Genomic DNA, 16520 nt, shown 5'->3' with positions numbered 1-16520 from the left:
CATTTACATTTTCTTTATTTTATATTTTTATTTTATTTCTATATAAAATTATTACATTATCACATTGTTTTACATTATTTTAATTGATTTTAGTTATTTACATTTTTACTAATTATATCTCTACAGAGTAATAGGAAGACTTCCTTTGTTATTTCTTCTCTTATCAGGGAGGCTATTGATTCCTCCTTGATTTTTACACTAGACCGAGTTATATCCTTTTACATTAGATAGCTGACAGTATAAGTCTCGTCAAAATTCGTCATGCCATTTGAGTGATTAGTCGGAACAAATAGATGGACAGATTAAGAAAAAAAAATGTATATTTGGTATACGCCTTGTTTATATATTCAGCATTTAATAAAAAACAGTTATTTTAATATTACAAACAGACACTCAAGGTTTATATATTTGTATAGATAATTTGATGAAAATTTACTAACTTTTTAAATTATTAAACGGAGCATCAATTATTACACTATCGTATCAACAATTCTTTTAATATGAGTTATTAATGTAGCGTAGCAGCTTATAGAAAAAAAAACACATGTTAATGTAAAGTAGAAAACGAATTAGGGTGCAGAATTGACTTGCTCTTTCACTATCGTATCATTCATTTCGTATCGTATCTTCTTTTATTCTTTATACCAGATGTTTCTTAGTTATTTTTAGTACTATCTAAAAATATAATTGAGTCAATTCTGGAAGCGTATAAATTACAAAATGTGGAAATGTTATAGACACGAATATATATATTTGCAATCATTCAATTAAAACGTTTCGTTCTATCGATATGTAATGTTTCTAACACGTCGTCAATCAGATTAAGAACACAAAACCTTTACCTTATACCTTTTAATTTTCAAGGCAAATGTTTATTCATTACCAGAGATTGAATATTGCGATGCATAGGTACCTCAAGTTCACGTGGTGGCTTATTATGGAAACCACTTTACGTATGTATGAGTGAGACGGATAACAATACCTGCTCGTTCGTGGGAGACGACAAACTTCATTTGTTTGTCCTCTAGAATATACTGCTAAAAATATTTTTGTTGTTTCATTTATTTGTAACTTCCTAAAGCCGTCTCCATAATTTATTACCTTAAAAAATTACATTGACTTATATATACAATTATTCGATCTCCGTTAATAATATTTTATATAGCTTGTCATCGTTATAGACAATTTACTGTACGTACCCCTTCCGTTAACTTCCCGCTGGTAGTACCGTACGCGTGCTACGTACACGAGAAGCCCATTTGTAACTAGAACTAGAGAGGGAGATTTTAACTTCAATGAAAACTATGTTGCTAAACACAAGGCAAATGTATCTATCCCAAAAATAAACTTTCTGCAAATGGTAAATAACGCAATGTTGGTGTGACGGTTAGTAACAGCCTTTTCGAAATTCTAATTACGACATACTAAAATTAATCATTGTTTACTTTCTGTCCCTCTAGACTATTTACTGCTAAAAAAATAGTATTACATATTCAGAGCGATCCCTTTACACAGGGTGATTGGAAATAAATTGGTTTAAACGTTTTAAAGGGGTGAAAGTGTAAATATAAAAATTATAGTACATTGAATTAAATTTATCTTGTGTTGAAAAATGTAGATTTTATGTTTACACGTACAAAACGAAGAGATTTATGTAATAGTACGATATCAACTTTAATATTTTCTAAAATATATGTTATTTTATTTGGATACTACAGGCCTTCCATAAATACACGTTAACCTAGAGTCCAAACATCAAACCCTACTACAACAACGCAAACGTCTCATTGTTGCAGCAGTTTCGATAATTGCAACACTCTCTAACGACAGCACAGATTTATTTGAAGGAGAGAGAGAAAAAGAGGTCTTATTTCGACAAACATCACATCATACTGTAAATGAAAACGGTTAAAGTCCCTTTAACCGTTTTCATTTACAGTACGCAGCATATTATGAATACGACATATATCTTACTAAGTTTATCACATGTTGTTGTCACTTTGCGATGTTACGAACACACTGCACAAATAATGATTTGAAATAAAAGTCAAAAGTCGAAAACATAAGATCAAATTTATTTAAATCTTGAATTAATGAATTGATCAATACAGCAGGTTGCCGTGGCAGTCACAGCCGCACTGTCCTACGATGGTGACCACGCCTGCCGAGGGCACCTCCCCTGCGAACTGCACGGCGCCCAGTATCGGCACCTGTCCGGAGACGAGCGTGGTGCCCGCCACGGGCAGCTCGCCGGCGACGTCCAGGTCACCCGTCCCGGCCCCGCCGTACGCGCCCACCGGCTCCGCAGCGCCCCTGCCGCAGCCGCCCAGACCGCGGCCTCCCAACACGAGACCCGCTCCGTATTGTGGCATCACGCACTGCCCGATCGCGTTCTGAACATTAACAAATACATTCAAAACCTTTTTATAATACGAGTAGACAAATATGTTTGTGGACTATGCTCCTCCTTTACCTGAACAACGCACGCGGTCATGCATGACAATACTCCGAGGAAGGCGAACGGTGACATGTCTGTTTCTTTCTGCTGTTTCACTGACTTGATTAGTTATTCACGCGCGTATGCTTTTATACTGTGGAATGTATTAGTTTTGAAACCGCCTTTAACTAATCAGCGTTTACGTGGTTTTGCATCAACGAAGAATTCTGAAACACAATCTTAAGACAACAGGTTAACCGTTTCGACGAAAATAAACAATTGCATTGCAAATTATCATCTACTTTCGTAACTTGGTCACGTCTAATATGCCTATCGTATTTTGCAAATTATGTAATTCTCAACAATTGACAAACAAATGTATGATAGGACAATATAAAAGCCAGGAATAAGAGTTCAAAGTTACTCACTGACTACCCACTCGTTCATTCAAAGTACTGAAGTGCAAGTAAACAAAATGCCAGCCACGAACATCGTACGCCTCTGCAGCTTCCTCGGATTTTTAGTATCGGTGAGTTTAATGAGGAAATTAAAAAATGAAATGCTATTCAATTAGTTTTCATGAGTGTGACTTAATTGTGATTTGGTTCAGTTGCAGAGTGTCTGCGGGCAATGCGTGCCGCAGCGCGGGTACAGCGGGTGCAGTGGGGGGCGGTACGACGTGGTCCCGGCTTACCATGAGTGTTCTCTGGCCGCCGCCGCCGCGCTGGCCGCCGCCGACGGCGGAGGCTTTGCCGTGACCAGCGCCTCCCCCGTGCCACCGCACGGCGTGTCCGTGCTGTCGGAGAACGAGTACGCGGGCGTGCTGGCTGTGACCGGGCAGCTGCCATTCCTCGGCAGCACGCAGCTGGAGGGCGCGGTGCCCTCCGCCGGTGCGGGCGCCGTGTCGTACGGCTGCGGCTACGGCGACGTGGCCATCGTGAGCGAGGACTTCGCCGGCCCCGCGCCGGCTGCCGGTCTACAATCTGGAGGCGCTTGCAGCGGCTTGCGAGTGTGCGGGTGTGGAGCTCTCCATTAAATATATCATAAATTATCTATACAATAATGCGCTTACGAAATTAACTCGGAATTTAAAATAAAAAACAAATCAACATTAGCTCTTTCATTGTGATGGTTTAGCAGCAATTATTCTGTTCGGTAAAACGTTACCATTGTAATTTATGTGCAATATAATACATGTGTTAATGCATTTTAGTTCTTTTTGCTTTCTATTTTAATAACGAATGGGTAATGAAAAGACGATTCTCGGTAATATGACCACACAAGCGAATTTTAGCTCCATTTGTTATATTATTCGCTCAGGGGTATAAATATCAAATTTGTAGCAACAAGTTTCTATAAATATAAGCTACAAAGGACCCCGATTTCGAACGTTCTGTTGAGTTAAAGCTGTCAAAGCCACAGAGATAACAGCAATAACATCTACCGAAACCATGCTAGACTAAGCTTTCCTTTATGAATCCAACATTCGGTTTGCTTCACATAAGAGTATTTTATTTCAGATATCATGGAACCAATCTATACACCTATTATTTTTAATCGCTATTATTATGACTCTATGTATTTCGGTCCTTAAGAGAGAGAGATTTTTTTGCAATTTGTAAGCGCTAATGTTACAAATCAAATGGCATTGTTTTTTTACCGCCAATCTAGTAATGTTTGCTTTTAAAATAAATGATATTGATTATGTGTTATGTATATGTATTAATGTCTATGTCTTTTTATTCGATAAACATGGTAACTATTAACTACGAATAAAGGATTGGATGATAATAGAACTAATATAATTTGTACGATAAGAGAGTATTTGATGCATAAATATATCATTGATTTACAGGTATAGGTAAATGTTAATGAAAATGCGGTCAAGAAGTATTGAATAAGCTCTCATTCAATATATTAATACGACATGTTTTAACATTAATATTAATACTATACATTTATAAAATATATCTTTATTTGGTTTTATATTGTTTGAAAGTTTTCAATAAATGTTACAATTAATTTTGAAATACTTGTGTGAAAGAAAAAATCTGTAAACAGATCTGCGCTTGGTATGACTGGTTTGTTTAACGCAGCAAAACTTAGACCTCCGAGCTTTTGTTAACAAACTATTAACATTTATAAGCTAGCTGTGTCAGCGACTTCATCCGGACAGAAAATAAAAAAAACTTCCAACTTATTGTGATTTTTTTTCGTTTAAGAATATTTCTACCCTAAAAGTTTCCTAAGTTATATTTTTTTTATATGGCCCCCGCTATTGGGAGCCTCTCGTACCCCTAATTTTTGGGGACAGGGACTTTTGTTTTACAGTTTATTAATTTTTTCACGATCTTTTTTATTTTCTCTCTCTTCTTACATGCATTTTATGTTCTTTCATTCGATATTTCTTACCACATTCCTTCTTTCTTACCATTTCGCTCTATAACGCCTTCCATTCATCCCTCATTACCCATTTACATTTTCTTTATTTTATATTTTTATTTTATTTCTATATAAAATTATTACATTATCACATTGTTTTACATTATTTTAATTGATTTTAGTTATTTACATTTTTACTAATTATATCTCTACAGAGTAATAGGAAGACTTCCTTTGTTATTTCTTCTCTTATCAGGGAGGCTATTGATTCCTCCTTGATTTTTACACTAGACCGAGTTATATCCTTTTACATTAGATAGCTGACAGTATAAGTCTCGTCAAAATTCGTCATGCCATTTGAGTGATTAGTCGGAACAAATAGATGGACAGATTAAGAAAAAAAAATGTATATTTGGTATACGCCTTGTTTATATATTCAGCATTTAATAAAAAACAGTTATTTTAATATTACAAACAGACACTCAAGGTTTATATATTTGTATAGATAATTTGATGAAAATTTACTAACTTTTTAAATTATTAAACGGAGCATCAATTATTACACTATCGTATCAACAATTCTTTTAATATGAGTTATTAATGTAGCGTAGCAGCTTATAGAAAAAAAAACACATGTTAATGTAAAGTAGAAAACGAATTAGGGTGCAGAATTGACTTGCTCTTTCACTATCGTATCATTCATTTCGTATCGTATCTTCTTTTATTCTTTATACCAGATGTTTCTTAGTTATTTTTAGTACTATCTAAAAATATAATTGAGTCAATTCTGGAAGCGTATAAATTACAAAATGTGGAAATGTTATAGACACGAATATATATATTTGCAATCATTCAATTAAAACGTTTCGTTCTATCGATATGTAATGTTTCTAACACGTCGTCAATCAGATTAAGAACACAAAACCTTTACCTTATACCTTTTAATTTTCAAGGCAAATGTTTATTCATTACCAGAGATTGAATATTGCGATGCATAGGTACCTCAAGTTCACGTGGTGGCTTATTATGGAAACCACTTTACGTATGTATGAGTGAGACGGATAACAATACCTGCTCGTTCGTGGGAGACGACAAACTTCATTTGTTTGTCCTCTAGAATATACTGCTAAAAATATTTTTGTTGTTTCATTTATTTGTAACTTCCTAAAGCCGTCTCCATAATTTATTACCTTAAAAAATTACATTGACTTATATATACAATTATTCGATCTCCGTTAATAATATTTTATATAGCTTGTCATCGTTATAGACAATTTACTGTACGTACCCCTTCCGTTAACTTCCCGCTGGTAGTACCGTACGCGTGCTACGTACACGAGAAGCCCATTTGTAACTAGAACTAGAGAGGGAGATTTTAACTTCAATGAAAACTATGTTGCTAAACACAAGGCAAATGTATCTATCCCAAAAATAAACTTTCTGCAAATGGTAAATAACGCAATGTTGGTGTGACGGTTAGTAACAGCCTTTTCGAAATTCTAATTACGACATACTAAAATTAATCATTGTTTACTTTCTGTCCCTCTAGACTATTTACTGCTAAAAAAATAGTATTACATATTCAGAGCGATCCCTTTACACAGGGTGATTGGAAATAAATTGGTTTAAACGTTTTAAAGGGGTGAAAGTGTAAATATAAAAATTATAGTACATTGAATTAAATTTATCTTGTGTTGAAAAATGTAGATTTTATGTTTACACGTACAAAACGAAGAGATTTATGTAATAGTACGATATCAACTTTAATATTTTCTAAAATATATGTTATTTTATTTGATACTACAGGCCTTCCATAAATACACGTTAACCTAGAGTCCAAACACCAAACCCTACTACATCAACGCAAACGTCTCATTGTTGCAGCAGTTTCGATAATTGCAACACTCTCTAACGACAGCACAGATTTATTTGAAGGAGAGAGAGAAAAAGAGGTCTTATTTCGACAAACATCACATCATACTGTAAATGAAAACGGTTAAAGTCCCTTTAACCGTTTTCATTTACAGTACGCAGCATATTATGAATACGACATATATCTTACTAAGTTTATCACATGTTGTTGTCACTTTGCGATGTTACGAACACACTGCACAAATAATGATTTGAAATAAAAGTCAAAAGTCGAAAACATAAGATCAAATTTATTTAAATCTTGAATTAATGAATTGATCAATACAGCAGGTTGCCGTGGCAGTCACAGCCGCACTGTCCTACGATGGTGACCACGCCTGCCGAGGGCACCTCCCCTGCGAACTGCACGGCGCCCAGTATCGGCACCTGTCCGGAGACGAGCGTGGTGCCCGCCACGGGCAGCTCGCCGGCGACGTCCAGGTCACCCGTCCCGGCCCCGCCGTACGCGCCCACCGGCTCCGCAGCGCCCCTGCCGCAGCCGCCCAGACCGCGGCCTCCCAACACGAGACCCGCTCCGTATTGTGGCATCACGCACTGCCCGATCGCGTTCTGAACATTAACAAATACATTCAAAACCTTTTTATAATACGAGTAGACAAATATGTTTGTGGACTATGCTCCTCCTTTACCTGAACAACGCACGCGGTCATGCATGACAATACTCCGAGGAAGGCGAACGGTGACATGTCTGTTTCTTTCTGCTGTTTCACTGACTTGATTAGTTATTCACGCGCGTATGCTTTTATACTGTGGAATGTATTAGTTTTGAAACCGCCTTTAACTAATCAGCGTTTACGTGGTTTTGCATCAACGAAGAATTCTGAAACACAATCTTAAGACAACAGGTTAACCGTTTCGACGAAAATAAACAATTGCATTGCAAATTATCATCTACTTTCGTAACTTGGTCACGTCTAATATGCCTATCGTATTTTGCAAATTATGTAATTCTCAACAATTGACAAACAAATGTATGATAGGACAATATAAAAGCCAGGAATAAGAGTTCAAAGTTACTCACTGACTACCCACTCGTTCATTCAAAGTACTGAAGTGCAAGTAAACAAAATGCCAGCCACGAACATCGTACGCCTCTGCAGCTTCCTCGGATTTTTAGTATCGGTGAGTTTAATGAGGAAATTAAAAAATGAAATGCTATTCAATTAGTTTTCATGAGTGTGACTTAATTGTGATTTGGTTCAGTTGCAGAGTGTCTGCGGGCAATGCGTGCCGCAGCGCGGGTACAGCGGGTGCAGTGGGGGGCGGTACGACGTGGTCCCGGCTTACCATGAGTGTTCTCTGGCCGCCGCCGCCGCGCTGGCCGCCGCCGACGGCGGAGGCTTTGCCGTGACCAGCGCCTCCCCCGTGCCACCGCACGGCGTGTCCGTGCTGTCGGAGAACGAGTACGCGGGCGTGCTGGCTGTGACCGGGCAGCTGCCATTCCTCGGCAGCACGCAGCTGGAGGGCGCGGTGCCCTCCGCCGGTGCGGGCGCCGTGTCGTACGGCTGCGGCTACGGCGACGTGGCCATCGTGAGCGAGGACTTCGCCGGCCCCGCGCCGGCTGCCGGTCTACAATCTGGAGGCGCTTGCAGCGGCTTGCGAGTGTGCGGGTGTGGAGCTCTCCATTAAATATATCATAAATTATCTATACAATAATGCGCTTACGAAATTAACTCGGAATTTAAAATAAAAAACAAATCAACATTAGCTCTTTCATTGTGATGGTTTAGCAGCAATTATTCTGTTCGGTAAAACGTTACCATTGTAATTTATGTGCAATATAATACATGTGTTAATGCATTTTAGTTCTTTTTGCTTTCTATTTTAATAACGAATGGGTAATGAAAAGACGATTCTCGGTAATATGACCACACAAGCGAATTTTAGCTCCATTTGTTATATTATTCGCTCAGGGGTATAAATATCAAATTTGTAGCAACAAGTTTCTATAAATATAAGCTACAAAGGACCCCGATTTCGAACGTTCTGTTGAGTTAAAGCTGTCAAAGCCACAGAGATAACAGCAATAACATCTACCGAAACCATGCTAGACTAAGCTTTCCTTTATGAATCCAACATTCGGTTTGCTTCACATAAGAGTATTTTATTTCAGATATCATGGAACCAATCTATACACCTATTATTTTTAATCGCTATTATTATGACTCTATGTATTTCGGTCCTTAAGAGAGAGAGATTTTTTTGCAATTTGTAAGCGCTAATGTTACAAATCAAATGGCATTGTTTTTTTACCGCCAATCTAGTAATGTTTGCTTTTAAAATAAATGATATTGATTATGTGTTATGTATATGTATTAATGTCTATGTCTTTTTATTCGATAAACATGGTAACTATTAACTACGAATAAAGGATTGGATGATAATAGAACTAATATAATTTGTACGATAAGAGAGTATTTGATGCATAAATATATCATTGATTTACAGGTATAGGTAAATGTTAATGAAAATGCGGTCAAGAAGTATTGAATAAGCTCTCATTCAATATATTAATACGACAGGTTTTAACATTAATATTAATACTATACATTTATAAAATATATCTTTATTTGGTTTTATATTGTTTGAAAGTTTTCAATAAATGTTACAATTAATTTTGAAATACTTGTGTGAAAGAAAAAATCTGTAAACAGATCTGCGCTTGGTATGACTGGTTTGTTTAACGCAGCAAAACTTAGACCTCCGAGCTTTTGTTAACAAACTATTAACATTTATAAGCTAGCTGTGTCAGCGACTTCATCCGGACAGAAAATAAAAAAAACTTCCAACTTATTGTGATTTTTTTTCGTTTAAGAATATTTCTACCCTAAAAGTTTCCTAAGTTATATTTTTTTTATATGGCCCCCGCTATTGGGAGCCTCTCGTACCCCTAATTTTTGGGGACAGGGACTTTTGTTTTACAGTTTATTAATTTTTTCACGATCTTTTTTATTTTCTCTCTCTTCTTACATGCATTTTATGTTCTTTCATTCGATATTTCTTACCACATTCCTTCTTTCTTACCATTTCGCTCTATAACGCCTTCCATTCATCCCTCATTACCCATTTACATTTTCTTTATTTTATATTTTTATTTTATTTCTATATAAAATTATTACATTATCACATTGTTTTACATTATTTTAATTGATTTTAGTTATTTACATTTTTACTAATTATATCTCTACAGAGTAATAGGAAGACTTCCTTTGTTATTTCTTCTCTTATCAGGGAGGCTATTGATTCCTCCTTGATTTTTACACTAGACCGAGTTATATCCTTTTACATTAGATAGCTGACAGTATAAGTCTCGTCAAAATTCGTCATGCCATTTGAGTGATTAGTCGGAACAAATAGATGGACAGATTAAGAAAAAAAAATGTATATTTGGTATACGCCTTGTTTATATATTCAGCATTTAATAAAAAACAGTTATTTTAATATTACAAACAGACACTCAAGGTTTATATATTTGTATAGATAATTTGATGAAAATTTACTAACTTTTTAAATTATTAAACGGAGCATCAATTATTACACTATCGTATCAACAATTCTTTTAATATGAGTTATTAATGTAGCGTAGCAGCTTATAGAAAAAAAAAACACATGTTAATGTAAAGTAGAAAACGAATTAGGGTGCAGAATTGACTTGCTCTTTCACTATCGTATCATTCATTTCGTATCGTATCTTCTTTTATTCTTTATACCAGATGTTTCTTAGTTATTTTTAGTACTATCTAAAAATATAATTGAGTCAATTCTGGAAGCGTATAAATTACAAAATGTGGAAATGTTATAGACACGAATATATATATTTGCAATCATTCAATTAAAACGTTTCGTTCTATCGATATGTAATGTTTCTAACACGTCGTCAATCAGATTAAGAACACAAAACCTTTACCTTATACCTTTTAATTTTCAAGGCAAATGTTTATTCATTACCAGAGATTGAATATTGCGATGCATAGGTACCTCAAGTTCACGTGGTGGCTTATTATGGAAACCACTTTACGTATGTATGAGTGAGACGGATAACAATACCTGCTCGTTCGTGGGAGACGACAAACTTCATTTGTTTGTCCTCTAGAATATACTGCTAAAAATATTTTTGTTGTTTCATTTATTTGTAACTTCCTAAAGCCGTCTCCATAATTTATTACCTTAAAAAATTACATTGACTTATATATACAATTATTCGATCTCCGTTAATAATATTTTATATAGCTTGTCATCGTTATAGACAATTTACTGTACGTACCCCTTCCGTTAACTTCCCGCTGGTAGTACCGTACGCGTGCTACGTACACGAGAAGCCCATTTGTAACTAGAACTAGAGAGGGAGATTTTAACTTCAATGAAAACTATGTTGCTAAACACAAGGCAAATGTATCTATCCCAAAAATAAACTTTCTGCAAATGGTAAATAACGCAATGTTGGTGTGACGGTTAGTAACAGCCTTTTCGAAATTCTAATTACGACATACTAAAATTAATCATTGTTTACTTTCTGTCCCTCTAGACTATTTACTGCTAAAAAAATAGTATTACATATTCAGAGCGATCCCTTTACACAGGGTGATTGGAAATAAATTGGTTTAAACGTTTTAAAGGGGTGAAAGTGTAAATATAAAAATTATAGTACATTGAATTAAATTTATCTTGTGTTGAAAAATGTAGATTTTATGTTTACACGTACAAAACGAAGAGATTTATGTAATAGTACGATATCAACTTTAATATTTTCTAAAATATATGTTATTTTATTTGGATACTACAGGCCTTCCATAAATACACGTTAACCTAGAGTCCAAACATCAAACCCTACTACAACAACGCAAACGTCTCATTGTTGCAGCAGTTTCGATAATTGCAACACTCTCTAACGACAGCACAGATTTATTTGAAGGAGAGAGAGAAAAAGAGGTCTTATTTCGACAAACATCACATCATACTGTAAATGAAAACGGTTAAAGTCCCTTTAACCGTTTTCATTTACAGTACGCAGCATATTATGAATACGACATATATCTTACTAAGTTTATCACATGTTGTTGTCACTTTGCGATGTTACGAACACACTGCACAAATAATGATTTGAAATAAAAGTCAAAAGTCGAAAACATAAGATCAAATTTATTTAAATCTTGAATTAATGAATTGATCAATACAGCAGGTTGCCGTGGCAGTCACAGCCGCACTGTCCTACGATGGTGACCACGCCTGCCGAGGGCACCTCCCCTGCGAACTGCACGGCGCCCAGTATCGGCACCTGTCCGGAGACGAGCGTGGTGCCCGCCACGGGCAGCTCGCCGGCGACGTCCAGGTCACCCGTCCCGGCCCCGCCGTACGCGCCCACCGGCTCCGCAGCGCCCCTGCCGCAGCCGCCCAGACCGCGGCCTCCCAACACGAGACCCGCTCCGTATTGTGGCATCACGCACTGCCCGATCGCGTTCTGAACATTAACAAATACATTCAAAACCTTTTTATAATACGAGTAGACAAATATGTTTGTGGACTATGCTCCTCCTTTACCTGAACAACGCACGCGGTCATGCATGACAATACTCCGAGGAAGGCGAACGGTGACATGTCTGTTTCTTTCTGCTGTTTCACTGACTTGATTAGTTATTCACGCGCGTATGCTTTTATACTGTGGAATGTATTAGTTTTGAAACCGCCTTTAACTAATCAGCGTTTACGTGGTTTTGCATCAACGAAGAATTCTGAAACACAATCTTAAGACAACAGGTTAACCGTTTCGACGAAAATAAACAATTGCATTGCAAATTATCATCTACTTTCGTAACTTGGTCACGTCTAATATGCCTATCGTATTTTGCAAATTATGTAATTCTCAACAATTGACAAACAAATGTATGATAGGACAATATAAAAGCCAGGAATAAGAGTTCAAAGTTACTCACTGACTACCCACTCGTTCATTCAAAGTACTGAAGTGCAAGTAAACAAAATGCCAGCCACGAACATCGTACGCCTCTGCAGCTTCCTCGGATTTTTAGTATCGGTGAGTTTAATGAGGAAATTAAAAAATGAAATGCTATTCAATTAGTTTTCATGAGTGTGACTTAATTGTGATTTGGTTCAGTTGCAGAGTGTCTGCGGGCAATGCGTGCCGCAGCGCGGGTACAGCGGGTGCAGTGGGGGGCGGTACGACGTGGTCCCGGCTTACCATGAGTGTTCTCTGGCCGCCGCCGCCGCGCTGGCCGCCGCCGACGGCGGAGGCTTTGCCGTGACCAGCGCCTCCCCCGTGCCACCGCACGGCGTGTCCGTGCTGTCGGAGAACGAGTACGCGGGCGTGCTGGCTGTGACCGGGCAGCTGCCATTCCTCGGCAGCACGCAGCTGGAGGGCGCGGTGCCCTCCGCCGGTGCGGGCGCCGTGTCGTACGGCTGCGGCTACGGCGACGTGGCCATCGTGAGCGAGGACTTCGCCGGCCCCGCGCCGGCTGCCGGTCTACAATCTGGAGGCGCTTGCAGCGGCTTGCGAGTGTGCGGGTGTGGAGCTCTCCATTAAATATATCATAAATTATCTATACAATAATGCGCTTACGAAATTAACTCGGAATTTAAAATAAAAAACAAATCAACATTAGCTCTTTCATTGTGATGGTTTAGCAGCAATTATTCTGTTCGGTAAAACGTTACCATTGTAATTTATGTGCAATATAATACATGTGTTAATGCATTTTAGTTCTTTTTGCTTTCTATTTTAATAACGAATGGGTAATGAAAAGACGATTCTCGGTAATATGACCACACAAGCGAATTTTAGCTCCATTTGTTATATTATTCGCTCAGGGGTATAAATATCAAATTTGTAGCAACAAGTTTCTATAAATATAAGCTACAAAGGACCCCGATTTCGAACGTTCTGTTGAGTTAAAGCTGTCAAAGCCACAGAGATAACAGCAATAACATCTACCGAAACCATGCTAGACTAAGCTTTCCTTTATGAATCCAACATTCGGTTTGCTTCACATAAGAGTATTTTATTTCAGATATCATGGAACCAATCTATACACCTATTATTTTTAATCGCTATTATTATGACTCTATGTATTTCGGTCCTTAAGAGAGAGAGATTTTTTTGCAATTTGTAAGCGCTAATGTTACAAATCAAATGGCATTGTTTTTTTACCGCCAATCTAGTAATGTTTGCTTTTAAAATAAATGATATTGATTATGTGTTATGTATATGTATTAATGTCTATGTCTTTTTATTCGATAAACATGGTAACTATTAACTACGAATAAAGGATTGGATGATAATAGAACTAATATAATTTGTACGATAAGAGAGTATTTGATGCATAAATATATCATTGATTTACAGGTATAGGTAAATGTTAATGAAAATGCGGTCAAGAAGTATTGAATAAGCTCTCATTCAATATATTAATACGACAGGTTTTAACATTAATATTAATACTATACATTTATAAAATATATCTTTATTTGGTTTTATATTGTTTGAAAGTTTTCAATAAATGTTACAATTAATTTTGAAATACTTGTGTGAAAGAAAAAATCTGTAAACAGATCTGCGCTTGGTATGACTGGTTTGTTTAACGCAGCAAAACTTAGACCTCCGAGCTTTTGTTAACAAACTATTAACATTTATAAGCTAGCTGTGTCAGCGACTTCATCCGGACAGAAAATAAAAAAAACTTCCAACTTATTGTGATTTTTTTTCGTTTAAGAATATTTCTACCCTAAAAGTTTCCTAAGTTATATTTTTTTTATATGGCCCCCGCTATTGGGAGCCTCTCGTACCCCTAATTTTTGGGGACAGGGACTTTTGTTTTACAGTTTATTAATTTTTTCACGATCTTTTTTATTTTCTCTCTCTTCTTACATGCATTTTATGTTCTTTCATTCGATATTTCTTACCACATTCCTTCTTTCTTACCATTTCGCTCTATAACGCCTTCCATTCATCCCTCATTACCCATTTACATTTTCTTTATTTTATATTTTTATTTTATTTCTATATAAAATTATTACATTATCACATTGTTTTACATTATTTTAATTGATTTTAGTTATTTACATTTTTACTAATTATATCTCTACAGAGTAATAGGAAGACTTCCTTTGTTATTTCTTCTCTTATCAGGGAGGCTATTGATTCCTCCTTGATTTTTACACTAGACCGAGTTATATCCTTTTACATTAGATAGCTGACAGTATAAGTCTCGTCAAAATTCGTCATGCCATTTGAGTGATTAGTCGGAACAAATAGATGGACAGATTAAGAAAAAAAATGTATATTTGGTATACGCCTTGTTTATATATTCAGCATTTAATAAAAAACAGTTATTTTAATATTACAAACAGACACTCAAGGTTTATATATTTGTATAGATAATTTGATGAAAATTTACTAACTTTTTAAATTATTAAACGGAGCATCAATTATTACACTATCGTATCAACAATTCTTTTAATATGAGTTATTAATGTAGCGTAGCAGCTTATAGAAAAAAAAACACATGTTAATGTAAAGTAGAAAACGAATTAGGGTGCAGAATTGACTTGCTCTTTCACTATCGTATCATTCATTTCGTATCGTATCTTCTTTTATTCTTTATACCAGATGTTTCTTAGTTATTTTTAGTACTATCTAAAAATATAATTGAGTCAATTCTGGAAGCGTATAAATTACAAAATGTGGAAATGTTATAGACACGAATATATATATTTGCAATCATTCAATTAAAACGTTTCGTTCTATCGATATGTAATGTTTCTAACACGTCGTCAATCAGATTAAGAACACAAAACCTTTACCTTATACCTTTTAATTTTCAAGGCAAATGTTTATTCATTACCAGAGATTGAATATTGCGATGCATAGGTACCTCAAGTTCACGTGGTGGCTTATTATGGAAACCACTTTACGTATGTATGAGTGAGACGGATAACAATACCTGCTCGTTCGTGGGAGACGACAAACTTCATTTGTTTGTCCTCTAGAATATACTGCTAAAAATATTTTTGTTGTTTCATTTATTTGTAACTTCCTAAAGCCGTCTCCATAATTTATTACCTTAAAAAATTACATTGACTTATATATACAATTATTCGATCTCCGTTAATAATATTTTATATAGCTTGTCATCGTTATAGACAATTTACTGTACGTACCCCTTCCGTTAACTTCCCGCTGGTAGTACCGTACGCGTGCTACGTACACGAGAAGCCCATTTGTAACTAGAACTAGAGAGGGAGATTTTAACTTCAATGAAAACTATGTTGCTAAACACAAGGCAAATGTATCTATCCCAAAAATAAACTTTCTGCAAATGGTAAATAACGCAATGTTGGTGTGACGGTTAGTAACAGCCTTTTCGAAATTCTAATTACGACATACTAAAATTAATCATTGTTTACTTTCTGTCCCTCTAGACTATTTACTGCTAAAAAAATAGTATTACATATTCAGAGCGATCCCTTTACACAGGGTGATTGGAAATAAATTGGTTTAAACGTTTTAAAGGGGTGAAAGTGTAAATATAAAAATTATAGTACATTGAATTAAATTTATCTTGTGTTGAAAAATGTAGATTTTATGTTTACACGTACAAAACGAAGAGATTTATGTAATAGTACGATATCAACTTTAATATTTTCTAAAATATATGTTATTTTATTTGGATACTACAGGCCTTCCATAAATACACGTTAACCTAGAGTCCAAACACCAAACCCTACTACATCAACGCAAACGTCTCATTGTTGCAGC

The 16520-nt window shown here is 36.1% G+C and overlaps 6 protein-coding genes across 6 annotated transcripts; 3 read left to right on the top strand and 3 right to left on the bottom strand.

The window, feature by feature from the left end:
* Window positions 1-2102: 2102 nt before the first annotated feature.
* LOC137925724 (chorion class A protein Ld2/Ld41-like) lies at window positions 2103-2530 on the bottom strand. The gene is made up of 2 exons (XM_068769193.1): window positions 2474-2530; window positions 2103-2393 (listed from the first exon to the last, which is right to left on the bottom strand). Exons 1-2 carry the CDS (start codon window positions 2528-2530, stop codon window positions 2103-2105), a joined length of 348 nt encoding a protein of 115 aa, XP_068625294.1.
* Window positions 2531-2912: 382 nt separating this feature from the next.
* On the top strand, window positions 2913-3473 carry LOC137925723 (chorion class B protein PC10-like). The gene is made up of 2 exons (XM_068769192.1): window positions 2913-2966; window positions 3048-3473. The coding sequence occupies exons 1-2, from the start codon at window positions 2913-2915 to the stop codon at window positions 3471-3473; spliced, it is 480 nt and encodes a 159-aa protein (XP_068625293.1).
* Window positions 3474-7009: 3536 nt separating this feature from the next.
* LOC137925722 (chorion class A protein Ld2/Ld41-like) lies at window positions 7010-7437 on the bottom strand. Its single transcript, XM_068769191.1, has 2 exons — window positions 7381-7437; window positions 7010-7300 (listed from the first exon to the last, which is right to left on the bottom strand). The coding sequence occupies exons 1-2, from the start codon at window positions 7435-7437 to the stop codon at window positions 7010-7012; spliced, it is 348 nt and encodes a 115-aa protein (XP_068625292.1).
* A 382-nt stretch (window positions 7438-7819) lies between these two features.
* Window positions 7820-8380, top strand: LOC137925721 (chorion class B protein PC10-like). Its single transcript, XM_068769190.1, has 2 exons — window positions 7820-7873; window positions 7955-8380. The coding sequence occupies exons 1-2, from the start codon at window positions 7820-7822 to the stop codon at window positions 8378-8380; spliced, it is 480 nt and encodes a 159-aa protein (XP_068625291.1).
* Window positions 8381-11918: 3538 nt separating this feature from the next.
* Window positions 11919-12346, bottom strand: LOC137925720 (chorion class A protein Ld2/Ld41-like). The gene is made up of 2 exons (XM_068769189.1): window positions 12290-12346; window positions 11919-12209 (listed from the first exon to the last, which is right to left on the bottom strand). Exons 1-2 carry the CDS (start codon window positions 12344-12346, stop codon window positions 11919-11921), a joined length of 348 nt encoding a protein of 115 aa, XP_068625290.1.
* A 382-nt stretch (window positions 12347-12728) lies between these two features.
* On the top strand, window positions 12729-13289 carry LOC137925719 (chorion class B protein PC10-like). The gene is made up of 2 exons (XM_068769188.1): window positions 12729-12782; window positions 12864-13289. The coding sequence occupies exons 1-2, from the start codon at window positions 12729-12731 to the stop codon at window positions 13287-13289; spliced, it is 480 nt and encodes a 159-aa protein (XP_068625289.1).
* The last annotated feature ends 3231 nt before the right edge of the window (window positions 13290-16520 follow it).

Source organism: Battus philenor, unplaced genomic scaffold, assembly GCF_028537555.1.
Source record: "Battus philenor isolate CCGP_79_NKW_IND1 unplaced genomic scaffold, ilBatPhil1.0.hap1 SCAF_27, whole genome shotgun sequence".
Lineage (NCBI taxonomy): Eukaryota > Metazoa > Arthropoda > Insecta > Lepidoptera > Papilionidae > Battus > Battus philenor.
The sequence above is the reverse complement of the archived record's forward strand: the minus strand, read 5'-3'. Positions and strand labels throughout refer to the sequence as shown.

Excerpts from the sequence above, each read along its gene's own strand:
- LOC137925722 (XM_068769191.1), bottom strand. The coding sequence starts at position 7,437 with ATGTCACCGTTCGCCTTCCTCGGAGTATTGTCATGCATGACCGCGTGC. Across the intron at positions 7,301-7,380 it reads TGACCGCGTGCGTTGTTCAG|AACGCGATCGGGCAGTGCGT; the intron begins GTAAAGGAGGAG and ends GTTAATGTTCAG.
- LOC137925724 (XM_068769193.1), bottom strand. The coding sequence starts at position 2,530 with ATGTCACCGTTCGCCTTCCTCGGAGTATTGTCATGCATGACCGCGTGC. Across the intron at positions 2,394-2,473 it reads TGACCGCGTGCGTTGTTCAG|AACGCGATCGGGCAGTGCGT; the intron begins GTAAAGGAGGAG and ends GTTAATGTTCAG.
- LOC137925720 (XM_068769189.1), bottom strand. The coding sequence starts at position 12,346 with ATGTCACCGTTCGCCTTCCTCGGAGTATTGTCATGCATGACCGCGTGC. Across the intron at positions 12,210-12,289 it reads TGACCGCGTGCGTTGTTCAG|AACGCGATCGGGCAGTGCGT; the intron begins GTAAAGGAGGAG and ends GTTAATGTTCAG.
- LOC137925719 (XM_068769188.1), top strand. The coding sequence starts at position 12,729 with ATGCCAGCCACGAACATCGTACGCCTCTGCAGCTTCCTCGGATTTTTA. Across the intron at positions 12,783-12,863 it reads TCCTCGGATTTTTAGTATCG|TTGCAGAGTGTCTGCGGGCA; the intron begins GTGAGTTTAATG and ends GATTTGGTTCAG.
- LOC137925721 (XM_068769190.1), top strand. The coding sequence starts at position 7,820 with ATGCCAGCCACGAACATCGTACGCCTCTGCAGCTTCCTCGGATTTTTA. Across the intron at positions 7,874-7,954 it reads TCCTCGGATTTTTAGTATCG|TTGCAGAGTGTCTGCGGGCA; the intron begins GTGAGTTTAATG and ends GATTTGGTTCAG.
- LOC137925723 (XM_068769192.1), top strand. The coding sequence starts at position 2,913 with ATGCCAGCCACGAACATCGTACGCCTCTGCAGCTTCCTCGGATTTTTA. Across the intron at positions 2,967-3,047 it reads TCCTCGGATTTTTAGTATCG|TTGCAGAGTGTCTGCGGGCA; the intron begins GTGAGTTTAATG and ends GATTTGGTTCAG.